Here is a 21,289-nt window from a genome sequence, read left to right as displayed (position 1 = left end):
GTTTGCCGACCTGATCCTGACTATGATTTCTCTAATACTTTCTTTAGATTCGCCCTTTCCTTGCTTAAATTTATCTCTTTATTTATCTCCTTTGATGAACAGGAAACTTCACATCACAACAACACACCTTAACATAAACAGAAGGTGACTGTAAAAATAGCATAAAAAGGCAAACTGGCCTCATCAAATTTTCACCAGGTCCGGCCCGAGGGTCTGAGCGGGGGGGCCGGTTCTCTCTTCGTTAGAGCGACAGAGAGGAGTTAAGGACAAATGAAGACAAGACTGAGACTTCCTCCGGGTCAAATTCAGGACGGAGGTGGAAAGGAACGAACAGGAGGGTGTCTCATTCTAGAAGCCAGCATTGTTTGCTGCAGCGTCTTGCACGCCCAGCGCTGACACACTTTCCGGAGCGTCTAGCACCGCGCCTGGCTGTGGTGCTGCGGACTGTGGGCAGCATGGGTCCCGCGAGCTTGTCAAGGTCATTGACTATCTGGGGAGGAAAATGATGCTGCCCCTGACCAGCCCATCGGGCGTGAGTCAACCTCCACTAACTCTTTTGATTCATCTGAAGACAAGGTGGTGTCCAGACCCGGGAGTGCTACTGTGAATAAAATACTAATCACAGTAATGGTGGGTGAATGCTATTGATGAGATGTTAGTGCCCGAAGGCCTCCGAGCATCTTTGAAGAGCATCACTACTATAATCATTAAAATCGCTGCCAAGGTGGGTCAAGGATATAAAAGCAACTTCGGCCTGGTGAGAAAGCCAGGGGGACAGCCTCGGCACCCCGTGGTCCCTTCCCGGCAGAGCCGGCATCAGGCTTCAGGACGCTCAAGGAGATGAGAATTCTTAAGGCCCCAAGTGAGATGTGGCTTCTGACATGTGGTCTCATGTTGGAGGTTTCTGGGCCTCCATGGCCTCATCTGAGAAATGGGAATAATAATACTGTATGTGCAGGAGGGAGGGGCTGCACCAGACAAGCTCTTGAAGCCCCATCTCTGTCCTACCAGCTCTTTCCTGATGTACCCTGTCACCGGGTGGCCGGCCCCCCCCCCCCCCCCATCTGGGCGAACGTACTTGAGTCACTCCGTACGTGCTGCCGGGAGCCCAGATCCGACCCTCAGCTGTGTTTATTTCTTTAACCGGAATAGTTAAAATTTAAAAAACAACTTTCGGGGGCGCTTGAGTGGCTCAGTCATTTAAGCATCCCACTCTTGACTTTGGCTCAGGTCATGATCTCACAGTTCCGTGAGTTCAAGCCCCACATCAGCGCAGAGCCTGCTTGGGATTCTGTCTCCCTCTCTCTCTGCCCCTCCCCGGCTTGCTCTCTCTCTCTCTCTCTCTCTCTCTCTCTCAAAATAAGTAAAAATAAACTTTAAAAAATTTTAAAAAGCAACATTTGGGACTTATTACCTATTCTGAAGTCCTGACATACAGACAGAAACATGCACACGATGTAATCAGTTAGCTCAGTGATCTGTCACATGGCAGGCAGCTGGGTAACCGGCACCCGGGCCAAGAGAGAGTGCACGGCATGGGGGACCCCCAGAGGCCTCTGGTGTCCCTTCCCATCACGTGACACTGTAGTTTAAAAAATTTTTTTCACGACGTGGTGTCTTTTTTCTGCTTCTGTTTGTGACACCAAATGGTGTGGGGTTTTCCCACACGAATTCTCCAATTCTCGGACACCAGGGGAAGCATCCAGCAACCTAGCTCAGTTCTGACACTAAGGGCCTTGGAGCCTGCACAGGCCACGCAAGTTTAGGGTTCAGTGTCTCAAGACTGCCCCCCACTTCAGACATCAATGGCAAGTCCTGGGGGCCACCTGTGCTTCTCACCAACTAACTGGCTATAAATCGAGGGGTCCCGTGACCCCTTCCTTAGGTTGAATCATTCGCTGGAACGACTCACTGAGCTAGGAAGACACTTCCCTTGTGTTTACTGGCTTGTTGTAAAGGACCCAACTCAAGAAGAGCCGAGTGGAAGAGACGCGTGGGGGACCCTGGGTGCGCCACACCCTCCCAGCACCTCCGCTTGCCCGCCGACTCGGAAACTCTCTGCAACGCGTTGGGTAGGGGTTTTATGAGGGTTTTGTCATGTAGGTAAGATTGAGTAAAACCACCGGCCACAGGGGATTGAAGTCGATCTCCGGCCCCTCTCCCTTCCCCCAAGTTTGGGGAGGGGAGGCTGGAAGTCCCATCCCCCTCAGTCACGCCTTGGGCTGTCTGGCCACCAGCCTCCCGTATTCGTGAAGCTATCTTGTCCCTTCCCACCCCCCATGACTCATCTCATTAGTGTACAAGAGACAGAAAATTCCAAGAGTTTTAGGACCTCGGTGCCCGGAACCAGGAGCCAGGGACAAAGACCAAATATTTATTTTTTATTTTACTTCAGACCGTGTTTAAGCAGGGGGCCTGCCCACCGCACTTTGCCCCAGACATCCCAGTGCACTGCCAAGTTCAAAGATTCATGTTCCAGCCTTGGCAGGCATTGGAGGGGTGATCCCTGCTTTAGACATGCTCTTTGTCTTAATAGTAATAGTAACAGTTTCCACCATCATAAGCAATAATAATAATAATAAGTAGCTATCAATGGTTGGGTATTTATAATATTCCAGAGACTATATTGAGCATATCAGATTCAGTATCCCATTTAATCTTCCTGGAGTACTTCTGAGTAAGGAAGGAGTCTTATGCTCTGTATTTTCAGATAAGGAAACCAAGGATCAAAGAATTCGAGTACATTCCCTGAGGTGACGTAGCAAGCAAAGTAGAAGGCTGACGGAGCCCAGGCCTTGAAGTGGGCTGGGGCGTGGGATCTGCTCTAACTCTTTGGGAGCAGTTTTGTACTGGGGTGTGGTATGGGCTAGGGGGTCACATAGGCTGTCACATGGTCACCCTGGATAAGTGACTCAGCCTTTTGAGCCTCGGCCTCCCTATCAATGGCATGGGCACAAAGACAGCCGCCTCGCAGGGGTCACTGTAGGGAACGAACAAGCTAGGCAGTGGGTAGGAGTTCTAGAAATAATTCTCGGCATCTGGCCTAAGCAGAAGGGTTGCTAGAGAGCTGCCTCCTTCAAGACCCAGTTCAAAGCCACCTCCTCCAGGAAGCCTCCCTAGGTTCCCAGCGGCCCCACGGTTCTTGACCTTACTTTCAAATTCCTCACGACTTTGGTTGGTGGGACAACAGCCCATCGTGCACCTGCTCCGCCTCCTAGCCCAGGGTACTCACTCCTCCCTCGGAACACCCCTGACTTTCCGGAGCACCCTGGACCTCATCACTCATCACTTCTGATCTGCTGTGGGCGTCACTGGTGGGCCTCCAGGTCCCTTCCACTGGGCAGTGTGGGCTCCTCAAGGGCAGGGGTCCCGTGGAGAGTGGACAGCAAAGCTTTGCAAAGGCCCTCCCGCCCCAGGACCTGCCGCAGGGCTCAGTGCCGTGCATGCCTGTGGTTGAGGGACTTCAGGGAGTCTCTTGTCCCTCCCTGGCAAGGAATCGTGCAGGGACATCTTTTTTGCCAGAGACGTATTGGAGCAAGGGGGCTCACACCCAGCCTCATTTAACCTTCCCACGAGGTTTTTTACCAAGGATATATTAAAAACATTAAAATTTTTTTAAATTAATTTATTTTTTTAAATGTTTTATTTATTTCTGAGAGGAGACAGCATGAGCAACAGAGGGTCAGAGAGAGAGGGAGACACAGAATCTGAAGCAGGCTCCAGGCTCTGAGCTGTCGGCACAGAGCCCGACATGGGGCTTGAACTCACGAACCGTGAGATCATGACCTGAGCCAAAGTCGGACGTGTAACCTATTGAGCCACCCAGGTGCCCCATGACAGCTATTTATTTAAAGTGCCTACTATGTGCCAGCCATTGCTTCAAGCCCCTTACATTTACATGTAAATGTAATACATCAATGCATTCCCTTATTTAATTACCCAGACACAAGTATGAGGCTAGAACTTTTATTACCGCCCTCACTTTATAGAGGAAGAAAGTAAGGCACAGCGGGGTTGAATAGCTTGTCCCATGTCACACAGTAAGTGGCAGAGAAGGGACAGAAGCCTCGGCAGCCTGACTCCAGAGCCCACTACCCCAAACACATAATCATCTCTACTGCCTCTGCCTTGTAATGCACTGGGTTTCCCTCTCAATCCTCACACCCACCCTGGGAAGTAGGTATTATTAGCTCCAGTTTAAAGGTGAGAACACAGGGGCGCCTGGGTGGCTCAGTTGGATGAATGTCCGACTTTAGCTCAGGTCACGATCTTGTGGTTTGTGGGTTTGAGCCCCTGCATCAGGCTCTGCGCTGACAGCTCAGAGCTGGGAGCCTGCTTTGGATTCTGTGTCTCCCTCTCTGCCCCTCCCTTGCTCATACTCTGTGCTTCTCTCTCTCAAAAATAAAATAAACATTATACAAATCTTATTTAAAACAAGGTGAGAAAAGGGAGCCCGCAGAGAGAATTGCCTTCTGTTGCCTCTGTGGCTGTGGAAATATTACTTATGGATCGAGTCTGGACTCAAAGTTTGCTTTGTCCTGAACATGCTCTGGGAGCTGGTGGGGATGTAGGGGTGGGAGAGGTGTTGGCTCTGGGGGCAGGGGTTCAGATCCGGTCTCTATTGCTGCTAGCTTCACGGCTCTGGGGAGATTCTGGAGCCTCAATGAGCCTGGATTTCCTGTGGGGAAAATGAAAGAAATTACCTCCATCTCAGGGGCTGCCATGAGCCTGAAATGAGAAAAGACGCTCAGAGCAGAAGCCACATAGTAGGTGCTCAGTAAATTGTTCCATTGCCCCTAAATCTATTGTCCTTCCCCCCCATATTTTCTTAACACTTTGGCTGGTGCCTCTCTTGGTTCACTTACCAGATTTGAATTAGGGTTCTAGTTATTTAGGTACCCAGGGCTGGAAACTTCTTGAAGTCAAAGGCCACACCCAACCATCTTTAGATCTCCCACTTGGCCTGGTGCCTTCTATGCGATGGTCCACAAGAAGTCCTTTTGTCAAGGTGAAAATAGCTATTCCATTTTCCTCCTCATAGAAGTAATACACGCTCGGGGCGCCTGGGTGGCTTAGTTGGTTAAGCGTCCGACTTTCGCTTAGGTCATGATCTCACGGTTCGTGGGTTCGAGCCCCGCATCAGGCTCTGTGCTGACTGCCAGCCCAGAGCCTGGAGCCTGTTTCAGAGTCTGTGACTCCCTCTCTCTCTGACCCTCCCCTGCTCACGCTGTCTCTCTCTCTCTCTCTCTCCTAGAAATAAAAAAAAAAAAAAAAAGAAGTAATCCATGCTCATTGCAAAATGGAGAAAGAATTTTCCTGACCTCGTTATTTCTATGTGAAGGTCAAATGAGATAATTGATACTGGCTAAGTGCTCACCGTTGTGCCTGACACAGCTTTGTGACGACTGTCATGCTATTCGGAAGACACACAATGGCATTTTGTTAAATATTTATTAATTTTTGAGAGAGAGACAGAACGTGAACGCGGAAAAAAAAGGAGACACAGAATCCGAAGCAGGTTCCAGGCTCTGAGCTGTCAGCACGGAGTCCGACGTGGGGCTCAAACTCACAAACTGTGAGATCATGGCCTGAGCCAAAGTCGGACGCCCAGCCAACTGAGCCCCCCCGGCGCTCCCCTCCCCCACAATGGTAGGGACATCGTCTGACCTTTTGGATGACCTTACAGACTTTTGCTCTGTATTTACACACAGGCAGCCCCACAGACAGAAGAGAAACACTTTTAAAATGGGTTTTATAGCGTTTTATCGTGTCTTTTCACATCGGTGCAAATGGCGGAGCCTCCCTGCACGGATACGTGTCAGCGTGTGTTGTGTGTTGTGTCCTCTGAACTGTTGGAGACGATTCTTCTTACAGACGCGCCGTGACTGACTCCGTCGGTCCCTGTGGCTGTAGAGTGTGGTATGTGCAGGGCAGGTGGAGGGCGGGTGCAGACCGTGGAAGCCTCCGGCCGGGGGAGGGGGGGGGGCCTGCGGTTACGTATCAGCCATCGATCGGGGACGTCACAGAGGCTGACACGGCGACTTGTGTGGGGAGTGATTTCACAGTTGTGCTAAGGACAATTAGCCTGGCACCGGGGCCTGGGGATGAGCTCGGACACACCCTCGTCCGAGCTGCGGGAGGGACAAGCAGCCCTCCGGGGGGGAAGGCCTTGGACCCACCCCGCTCTTGCAGTCACTTCCCAGGAGGTGGCCCCCGTTGCCAGGACATCTGTTTCAGCAGAAGTGGGTCCACGAGACCACCGAGTTGGGCCTGCCCTGCCCGACCGTGAGGATTTTCCCTGACGTGGGAGGTGGCCGTGTGCAGACCAGAAATTAGAGGGGAGGTGAGTGCAGATTTACCCCCTCTGGCCTCCTAATGAGGGCACAGCATGGGGTGAAGAACCCAGGAGGGAACCCTGGGGGGGGGAGGCAGTCCTGTTTTGCGGTTTCTGGACGGGCCAGGGTCTCCCTGGCAACCACCCGCTCATCCTGGTGCCCCACGTGGCCGCAGGGCCCACATTCTCTGCTGTGGGTGCGGGCCATGCAGTGTCCTCGCCGACCCCGACTTAAGGTTTCAGACTCATGATCTCTGGGCCCTGGGAAGGGTAAAGAATCTAGCTTCTCCTCTCCAAGCCTCGGTTTCCCTGTCTGGGAAAGGGGAACAGCAGTCCTTCCCCCAGATCGATGCAGCTAGGAGAGAACGAGACAAAGCCTATCAGGCTCGCACACAGACTGCAGCCCTCCGGGGACCAAGGAGAAGGCTCTCAGGACCCATTAGCCCTTGAGGTCAGGGACCCACTGCTTTGCGCAGAGATGGACACGTCGCCTTGTACAGTTGGGCACTTGATGGAGCTTTCTGGTGATGAGAAGAAAGAGAGGCAGGAGAGGCGTCTCCTCTGCGAGGACTGCGGGCTTCAGAGTGACCTCGGAGAGCCACCCCCTGCCCAGCACCCTTCCCAGGACTCAATAGATGGCATGTCAAGCAGCAGTCCCTCCGTGAGATGAGGGTGACATTGAACTGTTGGAAACGCCACAGAGGAATGAACCCGCCCTAGAGAAGAACAGGAGGCCCCTAATCTGGTTTGGGGGATGCAGAGCGTGGCTTCTTGGGGCAGTGCCACCTTTCACACCCTCAGAAAGCTGAAAATAAAAACGGCCACAGCTTCTGCCCGGCTCAGTCAATGGAGCGTGGGACTCCTGATCTCAGGGTTGTGAGTTCGAGCCCCACGTTGGGTATAGAGATTCCTTAAAAACAGAATCCTTAGGGGCGCCTGGGTGGCTCAGTTGGTTGAGCATCTGACTTCCGCTCAGGTCATGATCTCATGATCCATGAGTTCAAGCCCCGTGTTGGGCTCTGCGCTGACAGCTCAGAGCCTGGAACCTGCTTCAGATTCTGTGTCTCCCTCTCTCTGTCCCTTCCCCTGCTCATGCCCTGTCTCCTTCTCTCTCAAAAATAAATAAACATTAAAAAAATAAATAAATGAATGAACAAAATTTAAAATAAATAAGCATATACATTATAAAATAATACAAATAAAATCTTTTTTATTTATTTATTTATTTTTTTTTTTAAATTTTTTTTTTTAATGTTTTATTTATTTCTAGGAGAGAGATAGAGACAGCATGAGCAGGGGAGGGTCAGAGAGAGAGGGAGTCACAGACTGAAGCAGGCTCCAGGCTCCGAGCTGGCAGTCAGCACAGAGCCCGACGCGGGGCTCGAACCCACGAACCGCGAGATCATGACCCAAGCGAAAGTCGGACGCTTAACCGACTAAGCCACCCAGGCGCCCCCAAATAAAATCTTTTTAAAAAACAAATAAATCAGGGGCGCCTGGGTGGCTTAGTCGGTTAAGCGTCCGACTTTCGCTTGGGTCATGATCTCGCGGTTCGTGGGTTCGAGCCCCGCGTCGGGCTCTGTGCTGACTGCCAGCTCGGAGCCTGGAGCCTGCTTCAGTCTGTGACTCCCTCTCTCTCTGACCCTCCCCTGCTCACGCTGTCTCTCTCTCTCTCTCTCTCTCTCCTAGAAATAAATAAAACATTAAAAAAAATTTAAAAAAAACAAAGAAATCAAAGAAAAGGGACTGGCTATTGTAAATATGAAGTAGGCTGTGGGGCAGTCAGAACTCTCAGGGTGTAAACCCTGTGATCCACTTGGAAAGCTGGGAGTGTGCACTACTTCTAAACGTGCACGTACCCTGCGGCACAGCGATGGCGTCCCTGGTTATATCCAAGAGGAACAAGAGCTCACCTTCACCAAATGACATGAATGAGTGTTTGTACAGCTTGACTCTGAAAAGCCCCAAGCGGCAAGCCACCCCCGTGTCCATCCCAGTAGGAAGGACCCATGAATAGTGATGTGTTCGTACTGGACACCAACAGAATGCTGCTACGCACAGCTACACATATGGGTCTCACACAGCTAACACGGGGCGAAAGAAGGGGTGCCTGGGTGGCTCAGGCGGTTAAGCAGCCGACTCTTGACCTCAGCTAGGTCATGATCTTGTGGTTGGTGGGACAGAGCCCCACATTGGGCTCTGCCATGACAGTGCAGAGCCTGTTTGGGATTCTCCTTCTCTTTCTCTCTCTCAATAGGTAAATAAACTTAAAAAAAAAAAAAACTGAGCAAAAGAAGCCCAAAATATATTGTATGATTTCACTTACACGAGGCTGGAAGGGAATCCATGGTGAGAAAAGTCAGAATCTGATGACCTTTGGGAGCCTTCAGGTGTGTGGGGAATGATCTGGGTGGCAAGTCCCCTGGGGTGTGCATCTGAGGAAATTCGTTGGGCTATACGTGTAATATCTGTACACTGTGCTGACTGTGAGGTATACCTCACGCAAAGTTAAAACAAGACAACACACGAAGAAGAAGTGCTACCAAAGCTAAGATCTGAAGGATGAGGAGGAACTGGCCAGTGGGAAAGGGGAACAGTGTTTCCGGAGGAGCAGCCAGCATGTGCAAAGGCCCAGAGGCAGGAAGGCATGGGGTTGCTTCTCGTCTTGGCTCTGGGCTCCTTTAATGATGCCCCTGCACCTCCATTCTCTATGCCTCCTCCCACTCATTTGAAGGCAAGAGCAACTGTGCCATGAAATGTGTGTTCTTGAAAAGGCCCTTTCACCCCCTCAAGGCCTCAGTTTCCCCATCTGTAAGAAGGGTAGAAGGGTCTTTAGCACATGGAGTTTTGCTGACAGTCGGGATAAAGATGTTCACCAGTCGCCTGTCATATGGGAGTCAGTCAATAAAGCCTAGAAGCAAGGGCCGCCCAAAGTCCTGGCTCCCCCCGGGGTGACCCAGCATGGTGCTCATCAGTTCTCTGCAACCCCCAGCTTTGATTTCTTGTCACCAGGAGCTCAAATCACCACCTAGAATGGTCCCTGGCAGGGCTTCACGGAGCGCTGGCTTGTGATGGCTAGCGCTTATGCACGCCACTTCACGCATGTGGACTTATTTTATTCCAGAGTAACCTTAAGAGCCACTACCCTCCCATTTTACAGAGGGAGGAATGGAGGCACAGAGTGGTTGAGTGACGTGCCCACAGGCACAGGCACACGGTTCGTTGATGGAGCCTGGCTCCGGACCCCCCTGCTCATAACCACACTGCCATACGGCGAGATTATACAGTGCCGCCCAGGCCGGCCTTCATGAGACAGGCCCGCGGGGGGCCTGGAGAAGGTGCTGGAAGCAGCCGGGGCTTCCCACAAGGCTGCTGACCAAGATCAGCGCTGTCTGGGCAGCCAGTGGGACACTCCGGCACCTGATGGTGGTGAAGCCCACGCCCTTTTCGAGGAAGGCAAACCCACCCAGAATAATTGTTGAGACAACCCACAGCTTAAGCCGCTTCTGAGCCCGGAGGTGCTCAGGAGGGATGAGGCCTGGCAACGTGCTGCCGCTACGGGCCCAGCCGGTCACCTGCTGCCAAGTCTTTTTTTTTTTTTTTTTGGCTGTTGTTCTCATCATTATTATTTTCTGGGAAGAGAGACGGGACATCTCAAGAATTCGCCTGCGCTGCTTGAAGAATTCATTTTCACCTACAGCGTCATGTGGGGCTTGCGGCCACTCCCTTTCTTCTGTGCCATCATGTTTTACTGCTGTCTTTCATTGTACTGGGAAGAAACTTCATGGGAATGTTCTAGAAGCTGCGGGCTGAGGGTGGGATGGGGAATGCAGGGGAGAGGGAGCAGTTTACTTCCCCCTGGCTGCATCCCGAACTGAGATGCCAGACAGGGTCCTCGGGTGTGGGATTGTGGGAGATGTCTTTTCTCCCCTGCCTCTTTGTACGTTTTTGGGCTTTCTATATTTGCATTAGCAAAAGAATGGAAAAAATTCACGGTGCTAATCGCTGATATTTACTGAGCAATTGGCATTACTACATGCCAATTTTACTCTTACTCAGTCATTTAACCCTGAGGACTGCCCTGTGAGGGAGATAGTCTTACTTGGTCCTATTTCCAGATGAGGAACCAAAGTGCGGAACAGTTAGTAGGTAAGGAAAAATCCCAACTATCAACATTTAAAAAGAGATTGTCGCGGCATCTGGGTGGCTCCATTGGTTACGCATCCGACTTCGGCTTAGTCATGATGTCTCGGTCGGTGAGTTCCAGCCCTGTGTCGGGCTCTGTGCGGACAGCTAGGAGCCTGGAGCCTGCTTTGGATCCTGTGTCTCCCTCTCTCCCTGCCCCTCCCCTGCTTATGCTGTCTCTGTCTCAAAAATAACCATTTAAAAAATAAAAAGAGATTGCAATAGCAAGGAATTATCCACGAGGACTATGTATTATGTGTTTCCATTTATATGAAATGACCGGAAAAGGCCAGTCCACAGAGACAGAAAGTAGATCAGTGATTGCCTCGGGCAGGGGGTAGAACAGGGAATACCAGTAAGAGAGCGCCAGCAATCTTACTGGGAGAGATGAAATATTCGAAAACAGGTTTATACTGATGGTTGCACAACTTGGTAAGTTTCCTAAAATCCACTGAAATGAGCAAATGATATGATAAGTAACATACAGTTCAATAGTTGTAAAACAAAGAATGTAGTTAAAATGAGAAAAATCTAACATTTATTGAGCACCTGTTCTGCACTCGAGGGGAGTTTTTTCTAGCACTAACAGCCCATTTGCTCACCTGAACCCATCTCTGCGGAGCACCTCCTGTGTGCCAGGCACCGTGCCCGGATACGGGGCTCTAGCGAATTAGACTGGGGGTTCTGGCTCCAGGTCACTGCCTGATGGAGATCGTGGTCTAGTCAGTGTTAGGAGGTTGGGGTGGGGATGGGGTAGAGGTGCAGATGAGAAAGCGGCGACAAGAGAGTGTAGCTGGGGGCTCTCCTGGGGTGGGCATGGTGCTGATGTGGCCCAAAGGCCCACCTCCAGCCCAGACCCCGAGGATGCGGGGAGGACAGAGGTTTTATGCATGAGGTTGGGATCTGAAAGGTGAGGGATAGTTACCTGGTGACATGCCAGGGGGGTGGGGTGGGAAGAATGAAGTTGTTTGTCCATTCATTTATCAGTTCGTTCATTCATTCATTCATTCATTCATTCATTTAGCAACTATTCATTGAGAGTCTATCACGTTCTCCAGCACTTTGACAGGGCAGACAAGGTGGCCGTGACAAGGAGGCAGTGCCTATAAAAAGAGCCTCGTGGGTGAAGTCGTGCCCATTTCACTGATGAGAAAACCCATCCTTATTCAGAGAGTGGAGGCTGGCATCCCTCCTGAGGATATTCTTTTCTCTGAGTGACCCCGCCCCCCACCCAGTGAAGAGCTACCTGGGCTCCCTCTGGATGACGGATGGGGTGGGGGGATTGGTGAGGGTGTCCAGGGCTGAACGGATGGAACGACTGACCTCAGTGAGCAGCTTGGGGTAGGACCGAGCATTGGACAGAGAGTGGAACAAGAATTCTAGGCCAGGCTTTGCCACCAATTTTCCGGGTGACCTGTGGTTAGTCCCTACCCCTCTCTGGACCTTGATGCTATTGTCTGTAAATTGGGAACCCTGGACTAACTTCTTTTTTTTTTAATTTTTAAAAAATATTCATTTTTTGAGAGAGAGGGAGAATGAGAGAGAGACAGAGCATGAACGCGGGAGGGGCAGAGAGAGAGAGGGAGACACAGAATTCGAAGCAGGCTCCAGGCTCTGAGCTGTCAGCAGGAACACGAGATCTTGACCCGAGTAGGATGCTTAACCAACTGAGCCCTCAGGCGCCCCTGGGCTGGCTTCTTTCTGAGCTCCATCTGCCTGGTCGTTGATGACCAGGACTTCCGGCCTCAGAAGTCCCCAGAGCTATAAGGGCTTGTCTTGGTTCCTCTGAAACTTTCTGGTGTTAGCATTGAAAGTCCCACATCAAGGGGAACCCTGGGTCCTGGGCAGATGAAGACAGCTGGTCGCTCTCCTGGTAGGATGTCGGGTTAGCCTCCCTTCTCATCTTACCCATAAAGCAAGACACACAGCATCTCACTCTGGCTCCTTTGTGGCCACAGCACTATTTTCTAGCCATTTTGTTGTATATTTCTACAGCTCAGCTGGAAATCCCTTTGGGTACTATTTCCTCCATTTCCTTCAGATCTTCTGGTTCTCTAGTCAGCCACCTCCTCCAGGCCAAGTGTCCCTTCTTGCACCCGTCCCACGCCTCAGGATTGGCTAAAATTTTGACAGTCTTCATCAGCTATCTCAGAAGTCCTTAAACTCTTGCCTTCTGATAAGCGGAGGCTCTGGGCTGAAGCAAGTGCTCTGTTCATGATCACAGAACGTCCGAATCTCTTCAGCGCCCAGGACAGGGCTGGGTGCCCCCCCCCCCCACGTCAACTCCAGGGCAATGGAGCCACTCCCCAGGTGTGGCTTCTGAACCCTTTCTGTTCCACAGGCCCCTTGGGCTTCTGCTAAAGCCTGTGGTCCTCTTTTCAGAATAATTATTTTTAAAGTTTTATTTTAGAGAGAGACAGACAGACAGACAGCGGGAGCAGGAGAGAGGGGCAGAGGAAGAGAGAGAGAAAATCCCAAACAGGCTCCATGCTCAGCATAGAGCCTGACAGAAGGCTTGATCCCACAACCATGGGATCATGACCCGAGCCGAAATCAAGAGTCGGATGCTCAAACCAACTGAGCCACCCAGGTGCCCCAAGAATAATTTTAAAAAATGGCATTAGGATTATAATCAAAACAATTTCTACCAACACCTTAAATAATAAGACTTAGTGGTGGGTCTAATATGATCTTAATTTCAGAGTCGTGGTAGCTTAAATGATATTTTGAAACATCCACAGTAACTGTAGTACCGACCTGAAAATATCTTTAATTTCCATTAGTAACAAAATCGCGGGGACTTCTACCGGTTGCCTGCACTCATGGTCAAAGAAGATACTAAATACCATTTAGAGAGTAATGAAAATAAGGATATAACGTTTGTCCATCCCTGTGACATAAATTCTATCCTCAGCCGCCTTGGGGCGATCCTGAACTCCTTCTCTAAGGCCAAAGGTTTTGATTTTTAGATAAACTAAATCACCAAGAGTGGAGAGAACAAAGAGTGAGGAACAGTGACCACGCTGGGTTGGACAAAGCAGAGAACGGTTTCAAGACAGGTGAGTTTCACTGCTGTATGTTGTCAAGGGGAGCCCATTCCGACAGGAAGCAAGGAACCGAGGATGGGGGAAAGAAACGTGGGCAGGGTTTGCCCTTGTGACCAAATCAAAAGCCCGTGCGTGACCTCATCCTGGAGCAAGCCCGAGTCTCCTTTGTGTCTCTTTTGTCACTGAGGACACCCAACCATTGTCCCTGTGAGACAAGGTACCTGCCCTCAAGCTGATACACGAGACAAAACACAAAAGTTGAGGAGACAAAATTAAATTGCAATTTGAAAAATGCAGCTGGAAGAATCTGGAACATGCCACAGGTCTGGTTAAGTGTACACAGTGCAAGCCACAGGCATTCAAAGGTGCGGGCCACCTCCCCTCTGAGGTTTATGGAGAGGATCAAATGGGAAAATGGCACAGGAGGCCAGCAGCCTAGGACTGTCGCTTTTGGGATGCGCTTTTGGGGTGGCGTGTTGTTCCTCTGGTCTCAGCGACCTTCTCTGTAAAATGGGGATAATAACTAAGTATGGCACCTGACATATAGGAAGTGCTCAATAAGAGGAGCTATTATTAGCATTAAAATTAACAGATATTTGCAAATCGGTTCAAGAGAGCTTGCGTTTTGGGGTGGTAGATCTGAAAAGACTGGCTGAGGGACTGAATGAATGAATTCTCGGGTTGGCTCCGCCCTCCAGACTGGTTCCACCCCCTTGCTGCCCCTTAAACAGTTGGCTGAAATGTACCCCAGCTGCGGGGCCCCCTGCCCTCTGCGTGTGAGTGTGCAGAGGCGGAAAGGTGGTCACTCAGGGCCGGAAACAGCAGCAGCAGCCCGGGCTGAGCTTTCGGATGTCATTTTCCGGGAGGGTCTTCGCTCAGTCTCCCTGCCCGCTCTCCCCCCGACGCCCCGTCTCCGCCGCCCCCAGCTCGGCTCGGCTCCTCAATGCCCAGGGACCAGCGGCTCGCTAGTGCCCAGGTCGATCTTGGGACAACGAACTCTCGCCCATAGGCGGGGGCAAGCGGTGCAGGAGCCGGCCCGGGGCCACCGCGTGGGGGACGTGCTGGCGGAAGCTCTGCCTTATCCTGGGAAGGTCGATCTAGGCCGCCCCAGATTGGAGTGGGGGTGGGGTGCGGATGCACTTTCGGACCCTTTGGTCCTCCAGCCCTTCCGGGACACCCCGTGGGAATTTGGGGTCGGGGGAATCCGGGTAGGGAAGGGAGAGAAGCGGAGCCTCGTTGTTAAAGGATGTGGGGGCAGGGGCGCTGTAACAGGGAAACGTGCGCTGCTCAGGCTGCCGGCCCCTTTAAGGGGCCGGGCTGGCTCTGCGGCGGTTCCAGCTAACCGCGGGCCTGGCGCAGCTCTGCGGTCCGTGTCCCCAGGCAAAAGAATCCGAGCCGGGCCGGGCGGCGGGACCCGGCGCGGGAGAGGGCGTGGTCCAGCCAGGAGCCAGGCGGAGCCGGAGCTGCAGACAGCCAGTCCGCTCAGCGCAGAAAGCGGCGGAGAGCAGGGGTGGGCGGAGCCACCGCCCCGTGGGCGGGGCCCGGCGCTGCGGGCCTAGGGGGCGGGGCCTCGGCCTCCGGGAGCGCCGCAGAGGGAGGCGGGGTGGGCGGGGCGAGGGCGGGGGCGGAGCCTATGTCTGCAGTGGGCGGGGCCCGCCGCAGAGGGGCAGTGCCGGGCGAGAGTCCTCTGCGTGCCGCTGCCGCGGAGCCGCCACAGCCACTCTGACAGCCGCGGTGCTGGGACCCGCGACCCTCACCACCTCAAGCAGCCTTCGCGGCCTCCACCGCGGCCCGAGCCCCGTCCCTCGCCTCGGCGCCCACATCCGGGGGGCGGTCCGGCCGCCGTTGCTGCGGAGGCCGCATCTGGCGCGCATCTGGAACCGCCCGGCCGGCCGCGCTGGAGCCCGCGCCCGCCCTGGCCCGGCCGCGCCGGGAGCCCTGCCCGGAGCTGGAGCCGCACCTGGAGCCGCGGGCCCGGGGCCCTGAGCCGCGCAGCCGGCGCATGGTGAACTCGCTGCTGTTCGGGGAGATGGCCTTGGCCTTCGGCTGCCCGCCGGGCGGCGGTGGCGGAGGCTGCCCCGGCGGGGGCGGCGGCGGCGGCGGCGGCGGGGCCGGGCCGGGGCCGTCGCCTGTGACGGCGGCGCTGCGGGACGACCTGGGCTCGAACATCCACCTCCTGAAGGGGCTCAACGTGCGCTTCCGCTGCTTCCTGGCCAAGGTGCACGAGCTGGAGCGGCGCAACCGGCTGCTGGAGAAGCAGCTGGAACAGCAGCAGAGCGAGCGCGAGCGGCGGCTGCGCTACAAGACCTTCTCCCGCGAGCAGGCCGTGCAGACCGGGCCCGAGCTGCTGCGGCCGCCCGCAGCGGGCGCCGGGCTCGGCAGCGGCAGCGGCGCGGCGGCCGGCGCCAACGCCAACGCCGTGGCCCTAGGCGGCCTGCCCCCCGGCGGCGGCTCGCACCCGCAGCACTACGGCCGCCTGCCCGGGACCATCTGGAGCTACACGCAGGTGCGGCGCACGGGCGGCGGCGGCGTGGAGACGGTGCAGGGCCCCGGCGTGTCGTGGGTGCACCCCGACGGCGTGGGCGTGCAGATCGACACCATCACGCCCGAGATACGCGCGCTCTACAACGTGCTGGCCAAGGTGAAGCGCGAGCGGGACGAGTACAAGCGGAGGTGAGTGGGGACCGCCCTTCCCCCGCGCAGCTCCCGGGGAGGGGGCGCCCAGGTCCGGGAGGCCGCGGAATGCGTGCGTGCGGGAGCGGCCCGGGCGGCCAGCCGGCCCTAGCAGGTGGGCTGGGAGCTGTGTTTGCCGGGCGCCCTACACGCGCTCGGGGAAACTCAGTTACCTAGTTCCAAGAATGGGGGGCTGGCGCTGACTCCCATAGGGGACACCTCGACGCTGTCATTGGTCCAGGCAGGTTGTCTTCTAGGTGACATAATAACCACTGGTGTTTTATGTGATCTCGTTTCATCCTCGCCCAAGGCAGAGTGTAAGGCAATCTTATCCCCGTTTTGTAGATGAGGAAACTGAGGCACAGATATGCAAGTGACTTGCCTAGGGTGACTTGGCTGATAGCAGTGAAATCAGGGTTTGAACGACTAGGGAATTGAACGACTTTTGGCTAGTTTGTGTGCCGCTCTAGGTATTTTCCACGGATGTAGGAGGTGGGCTCCTCTCTGTGGGTGAAAAGAAAAAACTCAACCAATCTACTGGGTTTTTTTTTTGTTCCTTGAATTAAACGAGATCATATGTTTGAAAATGGGTAGATCTGTCCCTACCCATTAGTGCCAGAGTCTGCCATCTTGCTCTGGCTCTGCAGGGTCCAGTTAGCGGGGCCTACATCAGACTGGCCACAAGCTTTTAAAAATGCCTCCTTTCACCCCTCTTCTCGCCACCCCACCACTGTCATGGCTTATCGAGCCCCCACAGACTCAGCCCTAAAGGCCCACAGGAGGAGAGAACCGTGGGCTGGAAACTAGACATTGAATGGACCCAGACCACCATCTCTGGCTAGTGTGGGGAGCAGACTGCCCGCAGGACCAGCCTGCACATTCCCGCCCAGTCCCGATTCCCCGGCTGGGACACGACACTGCTTCCTGCCTGCCTGGAGCCTGACCTCCAGGACTGATGGCTCAGCTTTCCAATAGGAGGAGGGGGTCTGTCTGTAGCTGGGGGCAGGGCCCTCTGCTGCCCCAGACATGGGCGGCTCTCCACATTGGGCGCCTTGGCTCTGAACTCTGAGGCTTGGAGCACATTCTGAGAAGGGTCTTTCCTTCTATTCCTTGAGTCCTGGCGCTTGCGTGAACATAGAGGTCTGTCTGCTCAGGGAGCTGGGCATGGATCTTAGTCTCCTTCCTTTTCCTCACTGGGCACGACTCAAATTCCAGCTCCATCACCCGGCAGGGAGTTTGTTGAACCATCTGGAAGGCTGTTTGCTCATTTAGAGAGACAGGAATAATAGAATCTACCCATACTTGCAGAAGGGGACAGGAAGATGGTGATGCTTTTTGGAAGGGATAAAGTAATCCGTTGAGGTTGTTAAAGATGAGAGTCTCAGGTCTCTCTCATACAGGGCCTGACTCTCTGGGCGGAGGGAGGGGCTTACAAGGAGCTCATCTCCTGGGCTGGTCTTTTCTGGAGGCCTTGAGAATGTCCTGGTGGCCCGCCACGGCCACATGCAGGCTACCTCTGCCTCTGTGGGCAGCTTCACTGGGGTGGGATAGAGGGAACGGGCACTTGCTCTCGATGGTGAAGATGGTGAAACTTGGAGGGCTGGGCCCTTCTGTCTGCCACTGTTAATTGTGTCGTCATGCTCCAGGCTTGTGCTGTGTTTGTTTTATTGTGTGTGCTTTTTTGGACCGGGCTACTAAGGAGATGGAAAAACCATGCCCAATCTCAAAGGGAGATAGGCTAGCGTTGAGCAATGCTCTATTCAAGTTGCACCCAGGGCGTGGGGTGTGATGTCAGCCTCTGGCGTTGGCCTGGAATGAGATGGCCATCGCTGAGGCAGGTGGAGTGTGGGTGCCTTCCGCCCACCCTCTGGGCTGCACGAGCACCTTCTCTCCCTACATTTTTTTTTTTTTTTTTTTTTTTTAATGAACCAGGGAGGTGCATCTTTTCTGAAGTTGATTCGGGGCTCAAGCTGGATTTTTCCAAAGCAAGTGTACTCCCTTCTTTGGGACTCAGGTTCCCTCTCTGTAAAGTGAGGGGTGAGTGGATAGAACCATGCTCCCTGAAGCCCCAGGCTGTTATTGGGAGTCCTGAATATTACATGGGACTTCCTATTTTAAATTATATTAAAATGTTAACATGGTTATAAACATGGGCTCACTTTTTAAGTTCACGTTAACTCCTTGAGGTCCACTGACAACAAATGTGCTAGTAGTTGGCCTCAAGTTAGAGCCACCCTCCTGCCTTCTCTATTTGTCCGAAGAGTACTCTGACATTGCAGAGCAAACCGCTAAAAACCATTCCCATTTGTAGCTGCTTATCTGTGTGAGTCAGGATTTTCGTGAAACTCTGCAGCCAGAACTGGAGACAGAATTAAACGGAAAGTGACTCTGCCATCCATGGTCCCCATTCTAAGTGTTAACGAATCAAAATAGCCTCATCAGCTTTGCTGATTGAATTTAGAGTAGGTATATTTGAAACATCTATATTTGAACTTAACAATATAAATGATACAAGTAACATTCTGTGTCTGTATTTGGATCTCTCATAACAGTTTTCTCTTGGGAGGAGGGCAGGCATCTGAACAACTTAAAAAAAAAAAGTTAGGGGTTTCTGGGTGGCTCAGTCAGTTCAGCGTCCTACGCTGGATCTTGGCTCAGGTCATGATCTCACGGTTCGTGAGATTGAGTTCTGCGTCAGGTTCTGTGCTGTGGAGGCTGCTTGGGATTCTCTCTCCCTCTCTCAATACCCCTACCCTACTCTCTCTCTGTCTCTCTCTCAAAATAAATACACGTAAAAAAAATTTAAAAGCCACCGGGCTAGGTGATCTCAAAAGGTCTTCCCAGCCTTGACAAAATAGAATCTTGCATTTGAGCTCACTGCCCGCTTCCGGGCTCCTGTCCGTGAGAGAAGGCACGGTCTGAGGGATGGGCCCACACTGTTTGCTTGCGCTGTTAGCCACTGAAGGCTTTACATACTTTCGGGATGTCTAGCATGGAGCCCCAAGCAGTGACCAGTGGAAGGTACCCGTGCCAGGAAAGGAAAGTTCCTGGGTTTCCTCTGGTCCCCCTTCCCATCCCCGGAGGAACTCACAGCCTTGGACCCCACCACTTGCTTCCCCAGAGGGCACCCCGGGATGTGAAGCTCCGTGTTCTCTAAGCTGGAGGCCTTTGGGTTCCCCCTCCGGAATGGGTGGCCATAACCACGTACATTATTCCATGTATAAGCGATCCTTGAACAGTTTTACTGCGGTGCAGTTTGTATATCATAAAATCGTCTCATTTTAAGTGAACAATTTAGTGATTTTTTTAAAAAAGTAAATCCATAGAGTTGTGCGACTGTTACCACGAGCCAGCTTTAGAACACTGGGATCCCCCCCCCCCCCTCCAAAAAAAACGATCCTTCGTGACCATTTGCAGTTAGTCTCCATTCCCAGCCCAGGCAACACAGATCTGGTTTCTGTTTCAATAGGTTTGCCTTTTCTGGACACTTCACAGAAATGGAATCGTACCATAGATAGTCTTTTGTGTCTGGCTTCTTTCACTTAGTGCTTTTGAGGTATGTCCACGTTGTAGCAAATTTCAGTAGTTCCTTCCTTCAGGTTGGTGAATAATGTTCCACTGTACAGACAGACCACGTTCGGTGTGTTCGCGCACCTCTGTGGTCAGTAGATTTAAACGCGAGAAGTCACCTGCGAAGCCCCTCAGATCATCTCGTGTGCCATCAGTGGTATAGCAACCGTGCTTCGGAAGCACCCAGCCCAAACCAGAACCTGGGGTGCCTGGGCCCTGGCTCTGTTCGCTACGGCTTTGGGTTTCCCTTCGGTCCAACCAGCTCTGAGCTCTTTACTGTGAAATGCGGTGGCGAAACTAACTATAACACCGACAAGGTTGTCAAGCGCTGATTTGGAAACCACAACAAACATCTCTGCCGTGTCACCACCCAGTGCCACCAAAATATCCTATTCTGAGTGTGCACGCTGGGGGCTTTTCCCTGGAGATTCCCGCTGAATCTATCTGAACTTTAATCAAGTGGGGGTTTCTTTGCATCACATCCAAGAGACCCAGACTCCAGGTCTGGTTCTGCCGCGAGGCGCTGTGTGACCTCAGGCTAATGGCTGCCCCCTCTGAGCCTTACGTCCTCCATCTTTACAGGAGGGGGATTTCCTTTTGGTGACCCTTTCCAGTTCACTCTACACTTTGGTCTGTGACTCCGAGGGGTCTGGGTCAGGGTTCTTTCTGCCTCATGGGACGGCAGTGTGGGCCTCCCCATCTCCTGCCCCAGGCCCAGTATGGCTTGGAACTGTCTGGTTCCCTTCCCTCCCCGCTGCAGGTTGCTAAATGTCTGTGCCCCTGACTCAAGTTAGCACGAAGGGCTTGGTTTGGTGGCTGGGTGATCGGAGCTTCACTTGAGAGTCAGAAGGGACCACAGCTATCATTTATCCTGAAGGTTCCCACATGGGCCCTTCGGAGCCCCGGGATCCAGGCCTAGATGCCTTGGGGCAATTCTGGGGACAGCAAGTGGGGGTGCAGGACACCTGGGGTTTGGCCTTCGTCAACCACAGAAGCTCCATTTCTGTGACTGTCACATTGATCTTCTGTGGAAGATTCAATTGGAAAGCAGGGTTCTATGACTTAGAAAGAAACAAAGAAGAGAAATTGCTGATTCAGCTGAGTTACTTTCATGTTTTTTTTTTAATGTTTTATTTATTTTTGAGAGAGAGAGAGAGACAGCGTGAGCAGGGGAGGGTCAGAGAGAGAGGGAGACACAGAATCTGAAACAGGCTCCAGGCTCTGAGCTGTCAGCACAGAGCCCGACGCGGGGCTCGAACCCATGAACCGTGAGATCATGACCTGAACCGAAGTTGGACGTTTAACTGACTGAGCCACCCAGGCGCCCCACTTTCATGTTTGAGGTGGGGAAACTGAGGCCCAGAGGGAGCTCACCCACAAAGCTGGGCTGGGAAGAACTTGCCTGCTGTTGAAAGGTTTCCCTACCCCTCTGAGGTGATCCCCACATCATCTGCCCGTGGTTGGGTGCTGGGAGAGTTCT

The 21,289-nt window shown here is 53.0% G+C and overlaps 1 protein-coding gene and 1 long non-coding RNA gene across 2 annotated transcripts in view; one reads left to right on the top strand and one right to left on the bottom strand.

The window, feature by feature from the left end:
* Positions 1-13,824: 13,824 nt before the first annotated feature.
* Positions 13,825-15,589, bottom strand: LOC120229784. The gene is made up of 2 exons (XR_005527842.1): positions 15,527-15,589; positions 13,825-14,069 (listed from the first exon to the last, which is right to left on the bottom strand). It is a non-coding gene; the product is annotated as an uncharacterized LOC120229784 (long non-coding RNA).
* IFFO2 (intermediate filament family orphan 2) overlaps positions 15,263-21,289 on the top strand; it is a 48,664-nt gene continuing 42,637 nt past the window's right edge. Inside the window, exon 1 of the mRNA XM_039228998.1 lies at positions 15,263-16,239. Within this exon, the coding sequence (XP_039084929.1) occupies positions 15,569-16,239 (671 nt within the window). The 5' untranslated portion in view covers positions 15,263-15,568. The remainder of the gene's footprint in view (positions 16,240-21,289) is intronic.

Source organism: Hyaena hyaena, unplaced genomic scaffold (genome assembly GCF_003009895.1).
Source record: "Hyaena hyaena isolate Hyena2069 unplaced genomic scaffold, ASM300989v1 scaffold_35, whole genome shotgun sequence".
NCBI classification, from domain to species: domain Eukaryota; kingdom Metazoa; phylum Chordata; class Mammalia; order Carnivora; family Hyaenidae; genus Hyaena; species Hyaena hyaena.
This window is presented reverse-complemented; position numbering and strand designations above follow the sequence as displayed.